The sequence below is a fragment of the Meleagris gallopavo genome, chromosome 14 (assembly GCF_000146605.3).
Source record: "Meleagris gallopavo isolate NT-WF06-2002-E0010 breed Aviagen turkey brand Nicholas breeding stock chromosome 14, Turkey_5.1, whole genome shotgun sequence".
Lineage (NCBI taxonomy): Eukaryota > Metazoa > Chordata > Aves > Galliformes > Phasianidae > Meleagris > Meleagris gallopavo.
Window position 1 is genome coordinate 2,085,501 of NC_015024.2, and position 25,504 is coordinate 2,111,004.

Consider the following 25,504-nt stretch of genomic DNA (forward strand, 5'->3'; position numbering starts at 1 on the left):
ACACTCTCCAAAAGGAAAGTGGTCTCAAATCAAGTGTGTCATATGATAAGTACATTTTTAATGAGGGTCAGGGCTATAAAGCTGAAAACACGAGATTCAAGTATTTAAATTCCTGAGACTGTCTTCTTTAGAGCAGGAAGAGGAAAGTGATTCTCTTCTGTTCTCGTAGGCAGCAGGGGAAATCTTGAGTTTTGTGATGTACAGTTCACGTCTCAAAAGAAAATTAGCAATGTTCAGATGAGTTTCTTGTACCAGATTAGAGCCAGGATGGCAGTAAAAGCTCAAGCAAACATTTGCTGTATTTTCCATTGAGAATCTCAGAAGAAGAGTTACCGAGAAAGTAATTTTAAGTCTTCAGAATCCTAAGATGTACTTTCTTACACGTCAAATCAGGCTGAGAGTTCTCACTAGGTAGCTGTCTTGCTGTCTTAATTGTATGAGTAAGGTATTTTCATGTTTATAGCCATAAGGTTTTGAAGGTCCGTTTGACTCTTCCCAGCTTGTTATGTCACGGGAGAGGAGAGCTTGGGTGTTGGGTTTTCCCTTGCCCTGACAGTGCACGGTTCATATGGGATTGATATTCATCCTGTCCCACTGCCTGCTTCTCTGCCCATGACTTGTCTAATCTTCTTCCTTCCCGTTTCTGATGGGCCAGTCATTAAATGTAAGTAGCAAATCCCAAAATATTGAATAGACAGCTCTGCAGTGATAAGCATATCGACTGATAAATTGATTCTTGAGAGGAGCAGCTGAAAGCTGGAGTCCTCTCCTGTAGAGCTATGGTCGTCCTCAGAGCCTGGATCTCCTGCACCCCGAGAAGGCACTAAGCCCTTCCTTCAGCACTTGTGGGAACGTGCCAGGAAGTAGGGCTGTGGGTGTTCTCCTGATGTTGCCTGGCTGAACCTCTTACAGCTTGGTGCATCTGTGGAGGAGGGGCTGCTGGACCCTAGTGCAGCTGTGCCATTCACGGCTGTATGTTGCATCTATGCCAAGCTGGCAGGAGAAACTCATTTCCTCCCAAAGAGCTCACATGGCTCAATTCTCACTCTGGGCCTTGGCTTCTTTTGTGAATACTGTCCCAAGATGGTAAAGCAGCAGTTTTCCATATCAACTCCTAAAAGCACTGCTGAGAGACTGCACTTTTCACATGTAGAAGTCTGTCCAGCTGCCAGCCTGAAGATGTGCCTGGTGGCTCTGTCCAGGTGTGACAAGTAAGGGCATGGGTTTAGCTTTTGGAAAGCCACCTCAGGGTCACAGTGATGTGGTGGGAAGCAGCGTTTGGAAGGCATGGGTAAGTGTTGCTGCTCCTGCATTTCACCTGGCAGTTCATCTGGTTCTTTCTCTGGCCTTTTTGGAGTCAGCACTTTTGCCACTAAATGAGAGTTTGTAAATGTTGAGAAATGAGGTCTGCAGGGACAAAACCTTCTTTTAATCCACATAGCTGCTCCCTCTTCCTTAGACTGTGTGTCTTCTCCAAGGAGCTTGCCTGAGCACTGGCTGCAAAGCAACCATTGCCAGCAATGGCTCTGAGTGCTTAATTCAGTGGGTGCAGAAGTGAGCTTTGAGGTATGGAGGGGCCTTTCAGCTGCTCTTACACAGTCAACGTGTTCTTTGCAAATGTTTGTTACTGTGCAGAACATCCTGAACTCCATTCACCACGTGGGTCAAGCTGTGTTGGATTCGGAGTGTATTCTCATGGCTATGTGCTCCAGTCTGCCTGTGGGATCTTTAAATACATAACAAAATGCTCTGAATTGCCTAGGGGTACATTTACTCTTTTCAGGCAGAGCTTTCCAGGCTGCCTTTTTCCCAGCACGATTCTGCATTGGGATTGATTGGCAGTGTTTTGATACTGTGCGTCCAATACGTAAGTAAGGAGCTGGGCATTTCCTCATTGTTCTCCCAGTTTCCTAATGACTGTTGCTAATTGTAAGGTACCCCTGTGGGAAATGTGCTGGAAGGTCCTGGGGTGATTAGTGCATACAATTGCATTGTGCTAACGTGTTTAATGTTTGTATTGTTTAACAGCATTAAGGGGTGAGATGACCTTTGGGAAAGAAGCTGGCTGTTTAACAACGTACTGAGGAATGTGTCCAGGCACCAGGGCAGCATTTTGGAGAGAGGGAGAAAATCTCTGTGTTGAGAGCCAAGGAAATACTTGAATCAGCTGTTGTCCAAACATGGTCCAGGCAGCAGACCACAGTGAATGAGAAAAGCAGTATAGATGAGGCAGAGCCATGTGCACACCTCCCTAGAGCCATCTATGAAAAACACTCAACACACTACATGTTGAAACACTCTTTAAATGTTGATAGCTTATGTTTGCTTTTCAAATGTAGGATACAACCTGATTCATGCTCTTCTGAGTGCTGGAAGAAACGTTTGATATCTGTGACCTCCTCAGCTTACCCCATAGTATAAAACCTTAACCATCCACGCTTCTGTTAGCTGTGGGATGGGAACCCCACCAGTAACAGCAGTATGTGGAATTTGGCCCACTTTAAGGAGTTATTTCCAGATTCCTCCTGGCCATCACTGTCTTCTTCTGACTATATAGAAAAAGTTTTCTTTTTAAAACGTTCCCATTTGTTCTGTGACCCTACAATGCTGTTCTGCAAAGGTGCCCTTTTCAAAGAAGTTGTTTGGGGGGAGGGAAGATGGAGATTAGAATTAGCTGGCAGAGGAGAAGTTAGGGCTTTCAGTGGAAGGCAAAAGATCCACTCTGCCTCATCGGATCAAAGATAACCTTTCAGATGTGTTGAGATTTCACCAAGGGACAAGATGCAGAAGCTATTCATATTGCCAACCATCCAAATCTGGACCCAGAACATGTAGAGTCTTAGGCATATTGCTTGTTTTCTCAAGTTGCAACACAAAGCTGTCATCCTTCCTGAAGCCCTAATTTGCAGCCTGCCTGTGCTGTTTTGGTGACATTCTTGGAGCAGGACTGAGTGTGCTAACAAGTGGAGCAAATGGTGTATTTAAAAGATAAGCACTTGGAGAGTACCAACTTGGAAGGGAACTGGAGTTCAAAAATCCAGGCGCTGAAGTGTAGAGAGCTGGCACAGTTTGAGAGGCAGTTTCTGTGTGTATTTGCAGTAGGGATGTCAGTGGGGGGGACGAGCTGTAGAAAGATACTGAGACTTATTTAAAGAGAGTACAGTTGTTATCCAGAATTAGAAATCATAGGAAGAAAACCAGAGGTGTCTCAGCAGGAGAGGTGAGGTGTCTGTGGAAATAAGAATGCAGACTGGTAAATTCTGCTAAAGGACACGTTGCCTGGATAACCAGGCAGGAAGAGTGGGCTGGGGAGGGCTGTATGGAAGCTTCTGTATGTCCTAATGGATAGTCCCAGTGCAGGTGGGCAATGGATTTTGTGTGAAAGGAGTTTGGGAAGGAGGCACAGAGGGCTGTCTGGGATAAGATGAGCCTTATATAGCATCTTAATCTGTTACATTTAGCTGCTGCTTCTTTAGGACTCTTTAGGTTATCCTCCTAATGCTTCTGTCCTGGGTTAGTGCCAGCTTCATTTACCATGCCCATCACTGATGTGTCTGAAGTTGTGTTCTGTTAATTCCGGATTGCTGAGGGCATCTTTGGTCTGTCTGTCTCAGGCCTCCTCTGACACTGAAGGCAGTGAGCTATGAGCACCTTGCTGACTGTTGTCAGATTGCTGCTGAAACTAATGCTCCGAAGTCATTCCGCATGCTCTTCAGCTCCTTCTGATACCCAGGAGCCAAATTTACCTTCTCCCAGGTCACTGCTAGCACAATGCTTCTGCGGGATTTATGTCAGTGTTGGTCTTAATAGAGATGTGCAGTAATACATAGGAAGCTTGGCTGGATCCACTCAGCCACGTAACCATCCCCAGGTCAACCCATCCCTTCCCCTGTGCATCTGAAAGCACCAGCCCATAGCTATCAGCTGCTCTGCAGCAGCACACTGGTAGATGAGGCCACTGAGAAGATGCCTGCATTGCAGGTGCGCAGGGAGCTCCAGAATGGGGTTGAGAGCCTTTGTCGAATGTACCACTCCACTGGAAATTTTCTTGGCATTACTGTTGCTGTAGGGAATGCCAGATCACTGCAGTACCCATAGCAGGCTGGACTGCACGCTTTCTCGTCTCTCCATGTCATGCTAAGTTTTCTAATTAATTTCTTAATTACAGATGGATTGTGCTTTGTGAGTTCACAGCTTTTCTCATCTGCTTTTTGTCAAAGGTGAGCAGATGTACTGCCTGTTGCTCTGTAGATCAGGTCCCTTGTACAGCAGCTGCCAAGGAACTTGGAGATAAAAACTTTAGCATATGGGAAAACTGGAATGAGAATCCAGCTTCTTTGGTTGAGATGGTCTTGTTTTGAAACCTGTTCAGTCGGTCCCTTACCCTCCCAAGTGTCTTGCTGCTTGCCCACTGCTCCATCCCCAGAAGGTGCTGCCTTGTGAGTTCCACGAGGGTCAGGGGGACTGGAGGTGTTTGACCCTCTCTGTTGCACGTGAAGATGAATACCTCGAGGGAGAGAGCATCGTGCTCTTCCTGCCAGCCCCCATCCATCCTCTCTGCAGAGGCATGAGCCATGCCAGGGACACAGGATGAGATTGCCATGTAGATTGTGGTTGATTGGAGTGGTTTGTAATCCAAACTCAAACTCTGATTTGCAGTTGCACACAGCTGACTCTGCTGCCAGCCCCTTGTCTCTGCATGCTGTGCTGCCTGGTGAGCACTTGCAGTGCCAGCAGTGCTGCTGGGGCTGTGGGCTCCCTCTGCATCCTTCTCCTCTGCCTCCTTGGCTATGACCCGAGACTCGCCAAGGCAATAAAGTCTAGTCATTAATCAGTTAAAATCATGTTTAAATGATTATTGTGTAATGATTTTTGGATAACCATCCTAATTATAGTAAATGTGCATAAGAGGGCTGAATTAACATCACATAAGTGAGGCTAATCTTGATGTTTTAATTTGACTGCTTTGCTGTGCTTCGTGTGAGCATTCTTTTGTCATAATCATATGCAATTTTACATCTGTTTTTGCAAATGATATTTTCAGTTCGCTTTAAACATGTGGAACCATGTCAGTATTATGACTTGGTTACTACTTAGCAAGATGGAAACCAGAAGCTTTCAGTTCATGGTATGGATATTTTCCATTTAATCAAAGAGGATGAACAGTATAAGGGAGTGATCAGATGCAGCAGTGCTCAGTGTTGTGTGTGAACCAGCTGCTGGATAAGACCTGTGTATGGTGTGCTTGGGGTGCAGGCATCTCTGGTAGATGTGGGACAGTGCATTCTGTGCTCCCGTGAGCTGCATTCCATCCAGCCAGGGAGAAGATTTTGCCTCGCTAATCCTTATGGATCTGGAGACCCACAGGTGAGTCTTGGCTCTGATGCCAGGTGCCTTTTCTTGTGATAAGGAATGGTAACATGTAGGTACTGTTCCCTGGGAGAGCCTGGGCACACTCTGCCATCCTACACAGCAGCACTGCATGCTGCAGCCGTGTCTCCATGCTGGTTGGCTGCTCTTGGCAGCTGCTGAAGCGCGACCTGTGGGGTGTGATGCTTGGAGAGCTGTCAGCTCCTTGGTAAGAGGCTCTGAAGTGAGATTTTGTTGATGTTTTTAATGTTTGGCCAAATTCATGGAATTGTAGAATCATAGATTCATAAATTCAGCAAAAGCAGAAGACTGGACTGAGTTGAGGAACTGTGCTGTGCTCCAGAAGTGTTTCAAACTTTCTAGATCATCTTAGAGGCTGTGCATATTCCTCAAAACAGTTAGCTAGATGTTCAATATTGATAACTTGTTTTCTTCTGTAATCCCAGTACAGTAACACTTTTCCAGCAAGTTCTCCCATCCTCAACTCTCAGACATCGTCATTAAAAGTCTGACAACAAATGTGAACATAACAGGAGCTGACTGAGAGTGCTGGCTTGGAGCAGCCATTCCTGCCCTTCTGACCCGACCTGCTCTTTGCTCCTGGCCCTGTGTGGCTTGGCAGCACACAGCATCCCCTGCCTGTGTGAGCCAGCTGTGCTCTGCACAGAGCAGGATGGAAGATGGCTAAGGCAACGTTATTGCAAGGAGATTTAACTAGAGGTGATTTACAGCAGCCTCGTGAGCAGGCTTTCCACATGCTAGCAGTGCAGTCTGGTTTTGGCCTGACAATCAGGGTTATCCATACCATTCAGATCACATCAATATCTTTTAAATTCTCCTGGTTTAAATGCCTTCAGTGACAAGGAGCATGAATGCTGCTCTGGTAATATTGGGGTTTTGTTGCTGAAGCCTCATGGCCAGCTGACACGTGGTCTCCAAAGTGATTTTGGAAGGATCCCATCATCTAAATATGATGGCTAAGGGATTTTCCCTTTTTTTGCCCTCTCTTTAAGTAACCTGTTCTTGTGGGTTTGGCAATTTCGTGGATTAATGTCCCCATTCACTGAAGGGCTCTGGGACATTGCTGCTTGCTGTGCGCACTTCTTGCAAACAGGCTGTGTGGTTCCACAGCATCTCTCCCTAGGGCACTGTGGTGACATTGCTCAGGTGGTTGGAGCCTGCTGCCATGGTGTTTGCACGCTAAGCCATCAGTTATTATCCCAGGTGGTGCAGATTTTTGGATAGCTTTAACTGCAACAGTTTGCATTCTTTTGTATCACTTGTAATCCAGTACTGCATCTCCAACAGACCCATAAGCAGAAATATATATATAATTGCATTTGAAAGGTATCTGACAGCAGCCTGAAACGTGGATCCCAGCATTAAGGTCCTGCTGCTCTGTTTCTAGTGTAGAAATGAGGAAACAAAAGCAAAAGCTGCTGGTGCCCTCACAAACCTCAGCATTTCACTTCCATAGTAGCACGGGGCCACTCTACCTCTGAAACATCCCTTTGGTGGGTCAGCACTGTGTTACAGTTGGGCTTGAGGGGGAGGTTCTGCACTGGGAGGACCAAAGAGACATTTCTGTAGCATAATGATTTAGAAAGAAAAGGCCAGGCTGCTCGGAATACACAAGGAGAACTACCAGCCTTAATGAGTCGAGGAGAGGAGTCCCTGATAAAGCATGTAGATGGAAGAGATGGTTACTGCCTGGATGCTGCTGTGATGTAACATAGCCTTGCTTGGCCTTTCTTTTTTCCCTCTTGCATTCTTCTCTGTAATACTCTGAGAATCTTCATGGTTTCACAAAGATCTGCTAAACTGGAAACTGTTTCTATCCAAAATATCCTGCAGAGAAAAGTAAGAAAATGTCACAAAAATACAATAAGGAGTGGCAGGGATTAGAATAAATAAAAATTTGGGAAATATTTGGGACGGGGTCTATGAACAAAATGGGGGACTTAGGAATTTAAAGTCACTGAGCTGCCGAATCCTCTGTGACCTGAACAAAGCATCCATTTCTGTGTGTTAAATGATGACTGCAGCCTTGAAAATGGTTCTATCAGAAGCCAGTAAGAGCAAGCTTGACAAAGTGAGCAGGCAGTCAGCAGGGTGTTAAGGAAATTAGTGACTAATTACGCAAGTGACACTTTTCTGCAGCCTCCAAGAAATGAATTTGCAGCAGAGAACAGCACCACATGCACTTAAAAACTGTCTTCCATAAAAAGAAAAATAATCTGAAGGCTTTCTGGCAACTTTTATTCTCAGTAGCTGGTGGAAGGGTGAAGCCGTGTGTATTGCCCTGCCAGGGGAAGCACTCTCTGCCCCTGGGCCGAGCTCATGGCAGGGCTGTTCCAGAGGCCCTGACTCAGGCCTCAGATGAGGCTGTGCTGGTGAGGATGTGCACCCTGCCTTCTCTCCCCACCCCAAGGCTGGTGCTTCGGCCTGCTCTCCAGGCAAGGCCCTTGGCCTGTGTGTGCTGTGATGGGTGCCTGCCTGGGATGGGAACCTCCATGTCAAAGGGGTTGGCAGCCCCACGGGCAGAGCCTTGATTCTGGTTTGTCTTCCTCACTCATGGTTGCTTGCGTGCCTTTTGTGAAGGTACAGGTGTTCGGCTGGGCTGTGAGCAGTCCCTGTGCTTGACATGCACACATTGGCCTCAGCGAGGTCTGGGAACAGCACGGCTTTCTGTAAGGCAGGGCAAAGCCAGGCTGAAGAGAAGAGCTTGAAAAGCTGGGTGGCAGAGAGGAAACCCCTGAGATGTTCGGTGCCTGTATTCCTGATAGGAAAGAACAGCCCTGATGTGTAAAAGCAGGCTGCCAAAATGGGAGGTGGTGGCACGCTGCCTGAGTAGTGCCTTTCATTTCCAGCTTTCTTTTCTGCACTCTTTTTGGAGGAGCAAAGGATTGCTGTTGTGCTGTCAACCAAATGATTCCCTCCCATGAACTCTTCCCACCTGCCTTACTTATTCCCTAGCATCTCTGTCACGTTTGTCACAGCAATGTATGCATGGGTGTATTGTGACTTCTGAACAAGAACCCTGGGACCTGGTTTGCTCGCATTCATAGTTGCTGTGTGTTCTCTCAGCGTGACAAAGCTGTGGGGTCAGAGCACCCGGCAAGCTTCCAGCTCACTGGGGACTCCCAAAATGGCATGGGGCCATGTGCAGCTCCCCGGCACCTGTCTGCACTGGCCTGAAGGGTGGCTGCTCTCCAGGGCTTGGCTCTGTGTCCCCTGATGGCCATTGCATCCCGTGTGATGGTGACACAGCCTGCATCCCATGTGCCTGAGCATAGGCTGTGTCCGTGTCAGATGAACCCTCCCTGCTCTCACCTCTGCCCTCAGGGAGCTGCCTCGAGGCCAGCAGGATGTAGCTGGGGTGGAGGAAGCTGGCCAGCTGCCCCTTCCCAGCCTCATTTCCCCCCTTGTGCCCTGGTCAGTGTTTCTGCTCTTCCTGGGAGGTATCCGTGCCTGGTTCCTCTGGTGTCAGGCTGCAGCTTTGTAGCCCCACGCTAGAGCAGGCCACAGGCAGTTTTCCTCCCACTTCCATGGCAGAGCTCCAGCTAACTGAACCAGAGGCTTCCTCCTCCTCTCAGCCTGCGAACCTGTTGGGAAGCAGAGCTTTAACCCCCCTCTTTGCCTCAGTAATCTCTGTGTGCTGGGTGCATCCGTCATGTACCGCCTTGTCTCAACAGGGAACTCTTTCGATTGGTGGTGAAGAAGTGACCCTTGAGTACACCCTATGCCCAGAGTTTTGGCGCTGCAAACGTGTAAGTATGCAACCAGAGAGCTGCGTTGTGCTTCCCCTGCTGGTTTTTATGGCAGTGGCAGCTGAGAGAGCATTAAACTGCTGCTCAGTGGCTGAAAATCCTTAAGAGTAATATGTATCCTGAAATTCTCTTCTCTTCTAAACTTCTGTATTTTTCCCTGCCTTGATTTGATACTGCTTTGTTGCCGTGGTACAGGTAGCACAGTTTTGTGTGCAGAGCATCCTTGTCCTTGTGCAGTGGTTCTTTTTTAACATGTGGGAGCATAGCATATTTCTGCTGGCTCAAAACAAGGCAGTGATTTCACCAGCTGGAATAGAGCAGATTTTCATTCTGGTTCGTGTCTTCACTCCCCAGGTAATCAGAGCCTTCACTGATGGAGCAGTGCAGACCTCCCCTCTGTCTCCACTCAGGAACCTGTGATTGCATTTGAGTGCAGTAAATCCAGCAGGGAAGTGTGGAAATAGATACAAGTGCAGGCAGGGTTAGTTCAGGCCAGAACTGACCCATCTGTGGGGCGGCACAGCTGCTTGACTGCCAGCTGTGTTCCCCTGCCCTCTCCTTGCTTCTCCCAGCACAGATGCTTCAGTGCTAGAGCAGAATAGGGTTGCTGTCCCCAGTCCCACTGGCTGCAATCCACAGGCTTGCAGCAGGCTTTTGGTGGGATTACCATCCAGGCCCTACCAGCTTTACCTTTCTGTTGGCAGACACCTGTTTGCTGACTGTCCCTGTGTAGCAAATCATATCTACAAGTGCCTTTTAACTCTGAGAATGACTTTGTCATTTGTTGAGAAAAAAACGGTAACTTATTGTCCTTTCAAACAACAGGATGGCTAGCAGCATAGTGTCCAGTGTGGAGCTTTTCAGCCCAGCATCACTTTAGAGGGACAGAGCCCTATTTCAGGGGTTCCTCTGTGGTGTAACAGAGCTGTGTGAAAGTCATGCTCCCAAGGCAATCCCAGCTGGAACATTCCCTTTCCATCCCGGCCAAAGCTCCCACTGCCATCACTCATCCTGACTTTCAGGCTCTCTCTGTAACTTTTCTGTGGCTGTGACTTACTTTCTGAAAGCACTGCAGAATCTGACCTTCTGAAGTAGACTGTAACCACATCTGCAAAACATGACTTCCTCATGCTATACATCTTCCATTGCAGTGCAAAGTGTGTAATGTGGGCTACAGATCTTCCTGCTCCTATTGCAAACTCCCAAGAGATGGTGAGTATATCTGGTCCTCCTGTGTCTGGTCAGTTAGAAGTTTCATCTGCCCCAACAAGTAAGTTTGCCTTCTGGCTTCCCTGTGGCATCCTTCTTGTTGGAACTGTCAGCGCTGTGTAGGAGGATTATTAATTTTGCTTCATTTAGGCCCCGTCCCTGCCCACACTAAAGGTGCTGCATGCCATATGCTGCTGCTAGATTCTCTGTTCTTTTGAGGCTTGGTGTCTTACCACAAGAGGCCCTTCCTTCCTATTACTTTCGCATTGCCCTTCATCCAGAGTGACAGGCTGTGTGCCCTCCAGATCTGTGAGCTCGTATTGCTGCCTGCAGGTGACATGAATTTTCCCCAGCCCCCCTTCCGTGGCAGATGCAGCTGCATGGTTTTGCTGTTACTCTTTTGAGGTTCTCGGGGTTGGGGTGAATACAGGATGTGAACTGCTGAACTCACCTTGCTGGCAGTAAGGAGCATATGGAAGGGAGTTCAGCTCCTCCAGAAGCTCCTCCTTTCCCACCAGCACCTTTGGGTGGGATGGCGTGAGAGCCATAACACATAACACCCTAGAGGAGCTGATCTCTTAGGGCTGAGCAGGTATTCCATGCCCTCTGTAAGCTTTGCCTTGGCATCTTTGAGCAGACTTCTAATGTTTCCTGTTTTTTATGCACTTTAGGTAGGAGGGCGTTAAAATAACTGCTGATGCAGAGTTCCTTACTTGCTGAAGCACTGTCTCTGTGGATGTTGTGCTTTCCTTGCACTGTGGCTCCTCTGTTGGTGTTAGGAAGGCAAAATTTACATAGCTGGTCCCCTTGGTCACTACAGTTGTGTATTGTAATAAAAAACAAGGAGCAAAATAAATTGAGCCTTTAAGATGTTGTGATGACTGGTTGTGTTGCATGCTTCACACTGGCCTGCTGTGTTGTTTGCAAGGTTACGATATCTCCCCGTGACTGTCCGTTAATTGTTAGTGAAATCAAGTAAGGTTTTATGCGTAAGCATTCGTTACTGCAGCTTTGCATGAGTTCTGGCATGCTCTGCAACTGCTGGTTTTGAAATGGATTTTAATATGTGTCTCTTACAGGGAACAGAGCAGGCTCAGAGTCCAGAGGTGGTCCGGAGGGAGAAGATGCATCATCTGAGCAAGAATTCAGTAAGAGCAGTGTTATCCCCATCTCTGGGATTGTGTTTGTGTGATTTGGTTTCATTTGCAAGTTCTATGTGAGGTCCTGCTCATGAAGTGTAGCCGAACCTCTGCAAACTGGAGACAGATTTGTACAGAACTGTGCAGCGTGAGCTGTGCTGGCAGCCAATCAAGTCAGCCTGCAGCTTTCCCAGTGTTTACGTGCAAAATGATTGTGTTCCGCCGTGCTTCCCACTGCCCAAACACAGTGAGAGCAGGGATGTGCTCTGGGGAATGTTAAAGAGTGAAGCTTCACTGTGCCGGGGCTTGTACTCTCACTCCTTAATTTGTGGGAACAGACTTCAGCAGCAGGTACGGGGCTGGTGACATCTGACCTTAGAGCTCCACAGCTTAGACTTCCCTTTCTGACAGCATCAGAAGCTCAGGCAGGGATCTCTTTTGAAGTGAAGCTAGAAGCTTCAGAGGCCTTCAAGCTCAAAAACTTGATAGGATTTACCCTCTGTGTATCACACAGCTGGGCTAGCAGCAGGGTGTCTCCACATCATGGTACATCATTTGTGGTAAGTAGGGGCCTAATAAAAATCAGTGATTTTATTTATGATGTATGTTTGTGCACCCAGTTTTCCTCTAGCATAGATAAGGTGACAGTCACTAGTTGATTTTGCTCAGCTACAGAGTGTTCCTGAATAGATCAGGCATGGTAAGGAATATCATTGCTGTGTAGGTTTTCCCAGACATGAGTATATCATGTCCAAAACTATCCTTATTTACATGTGCTCAGGCAAGAGCTGGTCCTAAAAAGAGGCCAGAATGCCTCATCTCTGTCTGCAGAGGTCAGGCAGAGGAACCTGATGTGAAACAGCAGTGGAAGGATGAGCTGGACATCTATCTTGCCCTTTTTATGCCTTGGGTCTGCAGAGAGTAAAGACATGGGATGTGCAAAGGACAGAACAGGGTAGCCTTTTCTGAGGTGAACATTTGTATTGAGCAGAAAACAGCACAAGAAAAAGTACATGCTGAAGCACTGTATTTGGAACAGGTCATTTTTCTTCTCTAATAGCAGAGACAAAGCTTGAAAAACCTGAGCAAGAGTTACCAGTACAACCAGGATCTCCAAAGCAGCCTCTCCAGGCCTCAGATCCTGCTCCACAGCAGGAGTGCCAGCCTGAAGAACAGGAGCCAAAGAAAAAAGATGAAGGGAGAGAACGGCGTCCCTCACAGGAAAAGAGAAGGGAGATGGACAGGCACCAGGAGCTGCCTTCGCAGAGGGAAGGAGAGGAAGCCACACCACAGGAAGGTGGAGGAAGCAGAAGTGAGTGTTGAAGAGCTCAATTTGGAATTCACTTGGACTGCTGCTTCAGCACTCCTATCTGCAGATAGGGCAGCATTTCTCTAAGACCTCTGGAGGCTATTGTGTAAATCTCTGGCATCAAGTAATGGGGGGCTGTCCAGCTCCAAAAGTGCTGGCAAGTTGTTCTCTTAAAAGTTAATTCAGGCAAGCTGTCTTCAGGATGGTACAAATAAATTAGCACAGCAGCACAAGTCTCTCTGGCCATAACTTAGCCTGGACTGATCTCCTCCAAGGAGGAGACTGCATTCTGCTCTGTTTTCTGAGGGGGAAAGGTGAGGAATTAGAGGGAGGATTCTGAACAAGCTGAGGAGAAAAAACAGGAAGGCTTGCAGACCCAACTGCAAGAAGCCCTGCTGTTGCTTTGGGAGAGTTTAATTTAGCTTTGCTGTCGCAGTAAACCTAGATTTGAATTTTCTTTTTTTCTTTTTTTCTCTGGCCACCTCTGATTGTCCTTCTCAGCAATCATGCTGAAGCGTATTACTCGGTTCACCCCACCAGAAGTGATTGTGGGGCTGCTGGCTCCGTATGTGCGTATCTCCACATCCAACGTGCGCATCATGAAGAACAAGGCTGGCCGGATGGGGCAGACCTATGGCTTCATTGAACTGGATTCACATGCTGTGAGTAGCTTCCTGTTCTCACATCTCTCCCTGTTGGCATGTATAGCAGGCAGAAGTAGGAAAAACTCAGGAGTGAAAGAATATAGGAAATTGTTGTACTTGTGAAGCATCTGTCTTGGAGAGTGTTGGTGGCTCTCCTGCTTGTCTGGCTAGTTACAGGGAGCACCTGATACATCTGTTGATCTCAGGTCTTAAGAGCCAGAGACTGTTGTCTTAAGCTGTGATGCTTTCTGAATATGTCTCTTTGCAGACCCTCCTAAACTTGACCATAACTTGCTCAGGTATTTTGTTTGTAGGGATCTTGAATTCAACGATTTATGTGTGCAAAAGGCAAGAATCTTAATTAAGAGGGAGCTCTGGGGAGGGTTCACATGGATGTGAAATTGTCCTTTGCTTTGACAGGAAGCACTGAGGTTGCTAAAGATACTGCAGAATCTGGATCCCCCTATCTGCATTGATGGACGTACATTGGAAGTGAATCTTGCTACAGGGAGGAGAAGGTATGGTCAGATGAGGCAGTAGGGATGCCCTCTGTGTTGTGCTGTACTAGAGCTGTGCTGTCAAAGCAGATGCTTAAACGTCAGCATATGAATTAACACCGGTGTTCCTACAGCTTAACAAGATTTTAACAATAAAGCAAAAGTAGCAGAGCTGGAAGAAGCTTCAGGGATTGAGTGTATAGGAGTAACCACTGCGTTAAGTGACCTTCTGTTGTCCAGCCATCATGTCCCATGGTGAAGGAGCCAGTGATCTGCAAAGCCTCTCTGTCTCCTGGGGTGGACACAGTCCAACGTGTGGCCAGTGAAAGCAGTCTTTCTGTCTTCATAGCTCCTGCTGATCATTTTGAGTACACTGAGGTTAATGTGAAACTATATTGACGTTAACCTGCCATGTTTATCTCCATAGGAATGACTACGGGGAGCATGGAGACAACTCCTACTATAGCCAGGTAGGTCTGCGCAGCTCCAACTAGGAGGGAAGGGAGGGAGCACCAAGAGTGACATGCCTGACTTTGTTAGGCTTTTTTCCTTTGCGCTGCTGAAACTTCAGCAATGTCTGAAGGCATGGTGATGATGCTTGGGGGTACTCTATACTGCTGCTCATCCACCACGCAGAATCCTAATGCATTCAGAAGTGCTGGTCAGAGCACAGGTGCTGCTTGAAAGAGTTTGGGGCTGGCTCACTGTATGACACGCTTTCATAGGATGACTTACTGCTGGCTCGTCTCAGTTCCTGGACAGTGCGTGACTGGGCTGCAGGGCCGTGCTGAATGGGCCTGGTGCTTTCATGTGTGTCGCCACGAGTGCTCAGTTTAAAGATTGAGGGGAGATGGAGGAGTCTTGTGCCTCGCACCACTGTCCATCATTCTGTAAATGAAAAGTCAGGTCTGCTTGTGTGCTATGTAGAGTGGCTAGATGAATGTTTTCCTGTTCTTTGGGCCTGTGGGAGGGAGAAGCAGGTGATGTGTGAGAGTTTCTGATCTGTCTGTGATGTTCACTTATTCCAGGGCAGGAGGGGCATGAGAGACAGGAGGGGTGGCGAATCACAGAGACGCACCAGAGCACAGTGTAAGTTAAGCTCTGCCTCACTCCTACTATGGAGGCTTTTCTTCCTTAAGAGGGTACTGACGTGTAGGAATCAGCCAAAAAATATTTTAAAGGCCAAGAGTAGGTTTATTTGCTACGCCCACTTCTGAGTTCCTTTGCCAAATCTAGTCACATTTTCCTATCTGATAATGGGTTTCTCTCTACTCTTACTGTGCAAAAGCTACACGCAAATAAATAAAACTTGCTACTTACTTCTCTTGTTGCAGCAAGGGATAAAATCAGCCAGGCAATTGCTAGATGAGATGGAAGAATATACACTGCACCAGTGGTGCTGATGGCTATAAAACCATTCCTGATTGTTTGACTAACTTATATACAGTATCACTGAGCTTTGTTTAAATAACATCTTGGAAATGAGAAACATTGCTCACATTATGGCCGTCACCTTAGGGCCTTAGGCTTTTCCTGTAGAAACAGGTCGCTCTGTTTCTTCCACAAGCCTTCATGCACCCACGGGCGGAAGGGATGTGGGGAGTGTCATCATTCTAAACAGAGGATTGTTTGTAAGAGCACAGATCTTCCTTGTTCACAAGGGTGGGTGGAAACAGTGCCTTGTACTCATTAACCCATTCTTTAGGAAATTACTGAATTTCGTTTCTTTATCCGGTCAATTCTTTATGATCTGGTGATCTCAGTGCATCCTCCCTGTGAGTGTGTTGTTCTTAAGTGTTTTGATAAGGAATTTTTGTGAGAGCTCTATAACAGAAGAATGGTGAAAACCTGACTACCTTATTACTCCTTAAGAAAAAAAATACGTAGGCAGGTCAATGTCAGGATTCTCTCACCTGTCTTTACCAGGAGGGAAGATTTCTTCCTTCCCAGATTTGATCTTTCACCAGTGCAGGATTTACTTTTGTCTTTGTAAAAGGCAAGTTCTGCATTTGGAAGACTACTTGTGTTAACTCTTGTCTCTCCGTTCAGCTCCATCAGATGTGTCCACGTACATTTATGATCCTGAAACTGGGAATTACTATGATCCCATAGCTGGAACATACTATGACCCCAGGACTCAGGTGAGTGCATAGGAACAATGTTTTATACAATGGATGTTCTTACAGATTACCCTTCTCTGTGTATATTTTGTAGCCTGAAGAGGTCTAGCATAGGACAGCATAGAGGAAGCTTTGTTTCTCTCAATTCTCTGACCTGTATAAAAGAGTTCCATGCTCTGAAATGTCACCTTAATGAGCAGCTAGGAACCCAGCAGCTGTGTTGAATCATTTACTATGGCTGCCTACTTGACCTCTGAAGCCTTTGGAAGGCTTTTGGTCTGCTCTTCATTGCACAGATTTACAGAGAGAGCATCCTTGCTCAATTTTACTGAAGACATGTTATGTGACTGTATATAAAGATGGAGAGCAGAGCTGTATTTTTGTTGTCTTTGCTTCCTGAGCCTGGCCAGAAATAGTTACAAGGATGCCAAAAAAGAGCCATCTGCTGAGGTCCTCTGGGACTGTCATCTTGTTTTCATGCAACTGAAGATGCCTGTGCTCTGTGCAAACAGGGAAGTGCTCTGATGACCTGGCTGTAGGAGACAGTCTACTGCCCAGCAAAGTCCTGGAGCCTTTGCTTCAGCTGTCTTGAGACTCTGTAGTCCCTTCTCACTGTGCTGGTCTCCTTTGCCCTATAAGGATAGTAAGTCCAGTGAGAAGACTGAAGGGTTTTGGCTAGATTCTTCTTTCTTTGCTTCATTCAGAGAGAAGTCACAATAGACCGAGAACCGTGCTCATCACCTCCAGAGAACAGAAGGAGGCGACATGGAAGCCAAGAACGGACAAGTGAAAGGAAGGAGCCACATAGCAGGGACAACAGGGACAAAAAGGAGAAAGGGAAAAATACTTCTGCCAAGGTAAATCTCTCCAGTAGTCAGAATGATCAGAGATCTGAGGCCAGGAGGTTGAGGTAATACATACTAGAACAAAAATGAGTAATTTTTAGGATTCAGAAAGGGGAGGGACAGGGGAGAAAGTGATGAAATTCATAGGGTCACCAGCAGGCCATGAACATGATTCTGACCAAGCAGGAACAACTTCCTGAAATTTTTGCCTCGTGACTTTAAGTCAGGGCTTCTCATCCCTTCCTTACATTAAAGGATGCAGAAACATCTGCATAATTGAGACTGGCATTTCATTCATGATGCTGAAAGCACCCAAGTATTGTAACAGAGCGAGCAAAATAATGGTAGGGATGTTTGAATGTAATCGGATAGTAACAGAGTAACTGCAGTTCCTGTCCCCTCCAAACATCACAGACAGGAGGATGAGGCAAGTGGTGTAGATGAACTGCAAAGATGAACCAACATCAGATGTAGGTAGGAGTCTGCTTTAGATGGTCTTTACAGTGATTCCCAGAGTCCAGCCCCAGTCATGAGTTAGTGCCATTTGATGCTGAGCAAATGCTGTCTCCCCAGTTTGCAGACTGCTGACTGGGATTAGCTACCAAAAGTGAAGTTTAAGCATGGGTGTTTTGAGCTGGGTCTCCCTCAACCACACTGGCATATGCTCCTTGGCCTGAGGAATGCCAGGAGAGATGGTAGAAGTGATTTAGTCACAATTGTAGAAACCTTTTCTTCTTTGCCTACTGCTCTGCATGTGCTCTGTGGCATGTGTGGTCCTAGAGAGCTGAGACCTGAGGGATATAATTGACCCTAGTGCTGGTATCAAGTCAGTCAAGAAATCTCATCTGTGGTGGGGAAGGCTTGCTGTCAGGGTCAATAACCTAAGAGAGACATTGGTCTTGGCTGAGCAGAGTATGAAATCACCCTCAGCAGAAATCCTCCCACTGTTTTTCTGAGCTGTCTGGTTTCTGGATGCTCAGAAATTGGCTTCCTGCTTGCTGTCTGCACCCTGAGTCTGTGCTGATGGTAATCTAATTCCCAATCTTGGGTTTTTCAGAATGAGCCTGGGGAAGAGAGGTTCTTCACGGAAGATGTGTTCAAAAAGCCATTACCACCCTCTGTGAAAAAGGGCGAAACTGCAGGCCTGGTAAGATGTTGCCTAGAGCTTCACTTTCTCCAATCAAGGCATGTGTAGCTAACGAACCACTAAACTCTAAAAACAGATCATGTCTGGGGACTCATTTTCTGTAAAGCTTGTAACATGAAGCATCACCCCAGCCTCCTATTTGTGCTGCTGACACATGAGTGAGCATCACAGGTTCATCCTCTTGCTGTGCTGGGTCACTGGTCTTTGGTGTTCTCTGTCCAGAAGAAAATCCTGAAGCCACAGAGCTGCACTGAGCCTGGCCATATATTATGCCATATATTATGCCATAGATACAGAAGGGAAAATGAGTGTCATCATTGCTCCTCCCCACCTGTAGTAATTTCTCTTGGTGGCTTTTCTCTGCAAGACTGTAACTCTTCCTGCACCACTGTGTTTCTGTTCCCATGCTGACTGGCTGTGGGGTTACTTTGCACCTCCTGTCCACATCTTCTGAGCAGATGGAGGTGTCTAAATGTGAACTGGCCCTGTGCCCTCTCCACTGCTGGTCTAAGGCCACTGGGAGCGTGGTCAGCATCACAGTCTAGCAGAAAGCAAGAGTAAAGCAGCTTGGCAAGCTACTTTGGCTGTCTCTGAAACCAAGAATGTAGTTCCAGGAGAAATGCTTCTGGTGACACCAGAATGTCTCCCACCAAAACCATTTCTTTCAACTGCCTGGTTTCCCTGGAGGTTTTTTACATGGGTGATTACTTTGCTGCATCTGAGTTCCTGCTGTGGCAGTCTTTAACACCTGATCTTGACTGTTTCAGAATGACTCTGGAGAGGAGAAGTTCTTTGCAGAAGATGTCTTTAAAAAACCATTACCTCCCTCTGTGAAAAAGGACGAGAGTGCAGCCCGGGTAAGATATTCTATAGGAATTTTGCCTTGGTTGAGCTTGGGTAAGTGTCTAGGGAGTTCACCCAAGCCTGGCTGTGACCTTGGGTGGCAGAAGTGCCAGTTTCTCATGCTGGCAGAGGAACCATTGGCAGTGGAATGGCAAAGGCAGTTTGCTTCATAAGGCTGAGCTTGTCTGCAGGATTCTAGCGTGATGAAAGTTGTTATTGGCATCTAAGCAGGATCTCTTCACTCCAGAGAAACTCTTGCAGCTGCCTCCAAACTGAGGAAGGGTAAACATCACTAATTTCCATTGCTGGACAATGAGATTGATAGCCACTCTATGCCAGATCACCACTGCAATTGTCAACTTCCCGTGCTTAGTTGTGTGGCACATTGGAAAAGCCTGGTAACAAAGCATAGTCCATCTTGAGAATGGAACAGCTTCTACTCTGTGGTGCTTAAATGCTGGCCAGCCTGCTTCTTTCCATTCCTTGCTTACACTGCTGCTCTCTTGCTGTTGAGCTAGAATGGAGACTGTAGTCTGGGGAAGAGGACCCTAGCATGGCAGAGAGACTTGGTGCTACAAATTGTCAAACTTTCTGCTTCTTCCCTCAGCCCAAGGTGGTGAACCCTCTGATAGGTCTTCTGGGAGAATATGGTGGAGACAGTGACAATGAAGAGGAGGAGGAAGAGGAGGAGCAGGTGCAGTGGCTGCCATCTCCTCACCCACCAGCACAGCGCGAGGAGCAGCCGAGAAGGGCCAAGGCCAGCGATGACAAGCTGACTGACTGGAACAAGCTGGCCTGCTTGCTGTGCAGGAGGCAGTTTCCCAACAAGGAAGTGCTCATCAAGCACCAGCAGCTCTCCAACCTGCACAAGGTATGGGGAGCAGGTAGCAATGGGAGCTGCACGTGTGATGTGAGCTGCCTTTGGCTCAGCAGCTTTGTGATGTACGGGGGAAATGCAGTGGCTGTGTGGGAAGAGCCGTTCTGAATTTGACAGAGTGGCAGGTAAAGTTCCCAGCAAAGCTCTGCTCAAAGCATTGTGTGAGCTGCTTGCTCCTGCTGCAAGAGTGCCGTAACATTAGGGTGGGACTTCTTAATAAGCTATAGTGAGAAATCTCAGGGCTGGACAGAGTGGGCGCCGGTACGTTCAAGTGTGGTAGCAGTAAGAACTTCAGGAATACCTTCTGTGCTGTCTTTGAGATCTTGCTTCTGGGAAGACCAAACTGCACGCACGCTACAATAGGACAATAGGACAGATAGCTTCTCCTGCTGTGGTACAGAACAGGCTCCTGGTCCCTGTGGGTAAACCAGGATAGCTTCATGGGAAAGTGTTGCATCTGGATTAGTGCAGCTGCAGGAGCCTGGTGCTTTATTTGTGCTCTTTATGGCTGCAGCAAATGACCCTGACAGCCTGTATCCTCTGCTGACTCTGGTTCTGCTATCTTCCTTCCAGCAAAACCTGGAGATACATATGAAGATCAAACAATCTGAGCAGGAACTGGCGTATTTGGAGAAGAGAGAACGTGAGGTGGGTCTGTGGTGGTGGGATTTCTGTTTGCTAGGGAGAATGTTGGTCTCAGGCATGACCTCGTCCACTTGTGCACTTCTGCTTAGAGCCTGGGCCTCAGGTGCCTCCCACAGAGTCTTGAACTGCATTTGGGCCTGTAAATAGTGCTATGGCTTCAAGAGTAGGTCTCCTTTCTCCCAGAAGGTTCTGAGCGGTGGTTTTCTTGTCCTGCCAGCCTGTGTTGGGCTCTGAGCTTTGTAGAAACCAGATTTCTATTTAAAGTCGGTGCAGTGTATGGGAAGCTGATGCTGCCTGGCCAGGAATGGCAGAGCTGGAACACTTACTCAGAAGCTAGCAGAGTGCTCATGCTGCCATAGCAGGAAGGTTGTGACCACAGATCTGGGTCTGCCCAACAAATACCATCAGAACAGAATAAGTGGACTGTGGGTCCTAGAAACATCCAGGGTCTGTGAGTCCCCAGGATAGATTTCCACATGCCTACATAAACAGCTTCTCTGGAGTGTCCAATCCTTTGTAGACCCTGTGCTTAATTTGTTTTTTCTGTTACAAAGGGGAGATATAAAGACAAAGGAAATGACCGGAGAGAGAAATTCCAGCAGATGGATTCACCAGAGAGGAAACGATTCAGATACGATCGGGGCCCAGAGAGGTAACGGTTACTCTTGGTTCAGTGTCTTCAGGGCTGCTGGTGTCAGCATGGCACGCCAGGGCCAGAATTGGCCATTGGGGTAGATGTTGGAGATGTTGGAGAGAAACAGCCAAGTTCTTGTGGGTGGAGTTCCCCCAAGCACAGATCTGTTGTGCTGCAGGGTTTCTTGGGGAGGGCAGCCAAGGATGAGGGCTATGTAGTGCATGGAGATCAGGGTTTAGGGAAAAGCAGGCACATGCAGACAGGTACTGAATGGGTTGGATAGCAGTTTTGAGTGTGCCTGGACAGGCGCAGGTAGCAGACTGCAGTCTGTTCCCATCCACTTCATCCTTAAGGCACTTGCTGACTTCCTGTCCTGGTGTTTAGCTGTTGGAAGAAGGAGCAGAGCTGTGTTTCATCTGTTCTTCTGACTCATAGGAATGCTGGGAGCTGTTTCCATCTCATTCAGAGTAGGTGGAGGAAGAAAGTCTGTGCTGTTCCAGTGGGTTGAGCAACTGCTGGGCATATGTTGAAGACAGAACTGATTATGTTCCTGTTCCCTTCTGGTACTGCACCTCGGAACTGGACTTTCCCTCCACATCTAGCAGTTTAAAAATCTGTGTCTTCTATTCCCTGTGTCTTCTTGGAAAAGCTGTGGATAAACTAAAGCAGTTTGTGTGCAGTGTCAGGAGCAGCCAGGCAGTAGGACTTGCCTGAATGTACAAAGCTATTTTTGTACAGAGCAGTTTTGAAAACTATGAATTGTGGTCTTGGATAAGTAATGACCAGGTGGGAGAAGGGGTGTCCAAATCAACGTTGCTCAGTTGATAGGAGAGAAGAAAGGTCTACCAGAGCAGCTGGGAATAGACTTCACTTTCTCTCTATTGCTAAAATTCAGGCATAGAACACTTCTGGACTTCTTGTATTGTAAATATTTTGGAGCCTGAGCTCATTTCCTGTGCCCTAGCCTATTATCCCTTGAGGTGGAACAGGGAGTTATGTGGTCAAAGGTGTCTGAACCCTGCAGCATGTTGGTTTCCTTGGGCGGTGTGCTTCTTGCAAGCAACTTGAAATACCCCTCATGAGGGGTTTGAATGTCAGTGAAGGTGTTATTATTAGAACTAAAAAACTCTGGCATGCTTTCAAAGCGTTGCAGTGCTGAACAATTGATTCTGCCTCCTTCCCAGTGACTATGACCCAAGGATTGACAGTAACAACAAAGGAAACCGAATGTTGCAGCCCGCAGGGTGGAAAAAAGGCTTCGGTTACAACCAGCAGGGTACAACATCACCAATGGAGGTGAGTCTTACCTTCCCGTCAGAACAAATCACTGTTCTTCAAGCTGATGATGTCTCCCAAGAGAGCTGGAGGCAGTTTTGAGCTCCAACAAGAGTCAGGATGTTAGACTCAGCACCCACTTAACAGAGTAATGTGTGCACTGAGTGATTTTGCAGGCTGGGAGGGGCTGCAAGTACATTGGCAGAAGGAAAGGATTAGAGTTTATGTGGATCTGTAAGGGTGGAAAACAGCAACAGAGAGTAAGGAGGCTGTGAGCATCTAATTAATACCTGCCCAAAGCCAGGCTGGGGTTCAAATAGACCACCAGCTCAGTGCTGTGCAGCCACGTAACTCAAATGCAGTCACACTGACACCATAGAGGGGCACGAAGAACTGATGGCTGCTGAGGCTGCTGTTCTGCAGAAATCTACCCTGTGGGCAGCACAGGCTGCCCAGGCACAGCAGGAGCAAACAGCCAGGGGCAGGGACTGCTTTGCTTGCCTAGGAGCACGTGAGCAGCACCAAACCCTTGCAGCTGCAGCCGTGCCACGGTGTGTTTGTCTCCTGACTGCCTTACTGCGTGGTGTTAGTGCCTCAATGAGGGATAGAGTGACTTGCAGAGCAGCTTGCCTTGCGACATTCAGTTTGCAGTCGATTATATCATTAAAAGCAAACATTTGAGGCTTTGTGACGTGTATTTGCTCGAGCCCACACGCACAAGGCAGGCTTTCCTCTTCAGATAACAGGGACGGGCCCCAGCTGTTGCTCGGTCCTCCCAAAGAGCTTCCTGCAGCCTAAGATGGGCTCTTTTGGAGAGCTGGCTTCAGGGATGCATTCTGGGAGGTCTGACCTCCAGTGAGGGCTCCCTGGCCTGGATGGGAGAGCTGCTGCAAGGCACAGCCCTCGTGCAGCTCCTACAGGCGCCTCCCAGAGAGATGAGCTTTCTTCCCTCTTCCAAATCCTGCCGGACAAAGCCATGTGCCCGCTTCAACCTCACCACACTTTGATCTCCCTGCCTAATTGATCACATCTCTGGTATCAAGAGAAGTCAGACTTTAAAGCAAAGGAAACTTTCAGTCTTGGGCCAGATCTCCTGGGCTAACTCTTGGCAGGTATTACTGAATAATTCAGACACTGGCTGCCAAAGCTAGTTGTTAAAAGTTGGTTGACTTTCAAAGTGAGCTACTAGATTCCATGGGAACGCTGTTAGAAGAGAAAACTACTGAGCTTGTGCAAGTACAAGGTAACTGCAAACAGCTCCCTGAGAACCCAGCTCTCACTGTTGCCTCCCTTTGCTCTGTTTCGATTCCTGCTTGCATGAGTCAGCCTCCTGCCTGCTGGCCCTGCTTCGGATGCCCACTCCAACCCTACCATGTGCAGGTGCTGATCTCCACAGCCAGTCCCTGCAGTTTGGCTCTCACAGGGCATTTGCTGCCTCTGTTTTTGCTGCTGCTAAGACCTAGACTTTCTCCCCAAACAGCTTTTAGAGGAACACAGCTTCTCCTCTTCTCACCCATCCACGTGGGAGCAGTTGGCCATCCTGAAGCAGCCCAGGGGAAGCTGTTTCTTTGTGGGCAGTGGGTGACTGGCAGAAATCACTAAGATATGTTGTGGTTGTGGTTTTTTTCAGGCGGAAAATCGGAAGAGGGGACCTGGCCTGGGGGCCCAGGGGAGGCCCAACAGGAGGCAGTCCAATGAGACGTACCGTGATGCTGTCAGGAGAGTGATGTTTGCCCGCTATAAGGAACTTGAGTAAACGGTGGACAAAACCCCAAGCCCGTCTCCCATCTCTGTCTCTTTCTCTGTGTAATGTTCTCTCGGGGTTGGTTTTTTGGTTTTTTTTTTCTTTTTGTTGTTCGTTTGTTTTTGAATTGTTACAGGTTTTGCTGCTAGATTTTTTTTAATAAAACTGAAAATTTGTCAGTGCCTGTCTCTTGCCTGAAATGTGTTGCTTTGGAGGATTCTCATCGTGTTCAGCTGCCCGCTGGTAGGGGCCTGGAGCTTATGTCCCTGTCTGGGCTGGGTGCTCCTGGTGCTGTGTACTTTGTGGGGACAGGGAGCAGAAGACAACCCCAAGACCTGGTAAGGAATGGGGAGCAACCTCTTTAGGATTCATCTCGACCTTTAGCAAGGAAACCATTCTGAGCAAGCGCTGTTCACACAGAGCCAGCTCCTGGGACAGGGATGTGTCCAGAGCAGTTTGAAAGTGAGTTATGTGTGTGTGAGCTCGGCTGGGACAGCAGTGCTGGGGCTGAGTGTGGCCTGGGCAGACTGGTGCATGCTGGTGGCCAGCATGGAGCAGACTTTGAGCCCAACCCTCAGCAGGTGGTGATGGAGCTGCCCTGGCTTGCACACACCTGCTGCTCGCCCACCAGAGGTGTGGGGAAGCTGAAGACAGCAAGTCTGGGAGGTGAAGGGCCGCCTGCAGCAGCCGACAACTTCTGAAGAGAACAGAAGACCTGTCGAGGCTGCATTTCTCTACCTCTGGCACAGGTAACCCTGGAGAGGCACGGAGCACTGCTGGTACATCAGTGTGCACCCAGCAATGGATGGTGCAGGAGAACCTGCGGTGCTGGTGAGCCCATATCATGAGACGTGCACCCAGGGCAAGTAGCATCCCTCATAAAGGATTGGTAGGCAGCCCTCTGCTGCTGGAGACCCACCCTGTGCCTGGGGCTCTGGTGCAAAGCCAGGGAGAGGAGCTGCTCAAGGAGTTTGCTTTAGAGGACTGTGTTCAGGTGGAAGAAGAGTCACCTTAACACTCATGTCTTAAAATGAAGGCCCTTAACCAGCAGCTGGGAACAGTTTGTTTTGGTCCACAGACTGGGAACTCTGTTAGAGTGGGAATAGAGAGAAGGAGGATCCCAAATGAGAGCCTGGACAAGTGCTCCAAAACCACAGAGCGTGGCAGCCTGCGTGCTCCTCCCATTCATCTCCAATTCCCGGAGGAGAACTGGGGAAAACATGTGGGCTCCCTCGAGTGTCTGCAGGAAGGGTTGCAGAGACACAGGGCTGCTGTGAAGTGTGCACAGCCAGCACTAAAGACCATTCATTCATACTGTTAGGGATACAGAATGCTGGGAAATACTGTAATCTGTTAGGGATAACAGCATGGTGGTGGTGCAGAAACCAAACCAAACTTGGGGTGATGCTTTTGGTATCTTTGGTATTTTTGATACC

The 25,504-nt window shown here is 47.8% G+C and overlaps 1 protein-coding gene across 1 annotated transcript in view; it reads left to right on the plus strand.

Annotated features, from left to right (window-relative positions):
- The window catches only part of LOC100549021 (RNA-binding protein 6-like), a 32,877-nt gene extending 8,628 nt beyond the window's left edge, over positions 1-24,249 (plus strand). The window contains exons 2-18 of the mRNA XM_003210008.4: positions 9,066-9,140; positions 10,292-10,352; positions 11,429-11,497; positions 12,549-12,800; positions 13,299-13,459; positions 13,862-13,959; positions 14,366-14,408; positions 14,967-15,027; positions 15,988-16,079; positions 16,763-16,915; positions 17,961-18,050; positions 18,818-18,907; positions 19,501-19,764; positions 20,344-20,418; positions 20,970-21,067; positions 22,234-22,345; positions 23,955-24,249. Of these exons, the coding sequence (XP_003210056.2) occupies positions 9,066-9,140; positions 10,292-10,352; positions 11,429-11,497; positions 12,549-12,800; positions 13,299-13,459; positions 13,862-13,959; positions 14,366-14,408; positions 14,967-15,027; positions 15,988-16,079; positions 16,763-16,915; positions 17,961-18,050; positions 18,818-18,907; positions 19,501-19,764; positions 20,344-20,418; positions 20,970-21,067; positions 22,234-22,345; positions 23,955-24,080 (1,920 nt within the window). The 3' untranslated portion in view covers positions 24,081-24,249. The remainder of the gene's footprint in view (positions 1-9,065; positions 9,141-10,291; positions 10,353-11,428; positions 11,498-12,548; positions 12,801-13,298; positions 13,460-13,861; positions 13,960-14,365; positions 14,409-14,966; positions 15,028-15,987; positions 16,080-16,762; positions 16,916-17,960; positions 18,051-18,817; positions 18,908-19,500; positions 19,765-20,343; positions 20,419-20,969; positions 21,068-22,233; positions 22,346-23,954) is intronic.
- The last annotated feature ends 1,255 nt before the right edge of the window (positions 24,250-25,504 follow it).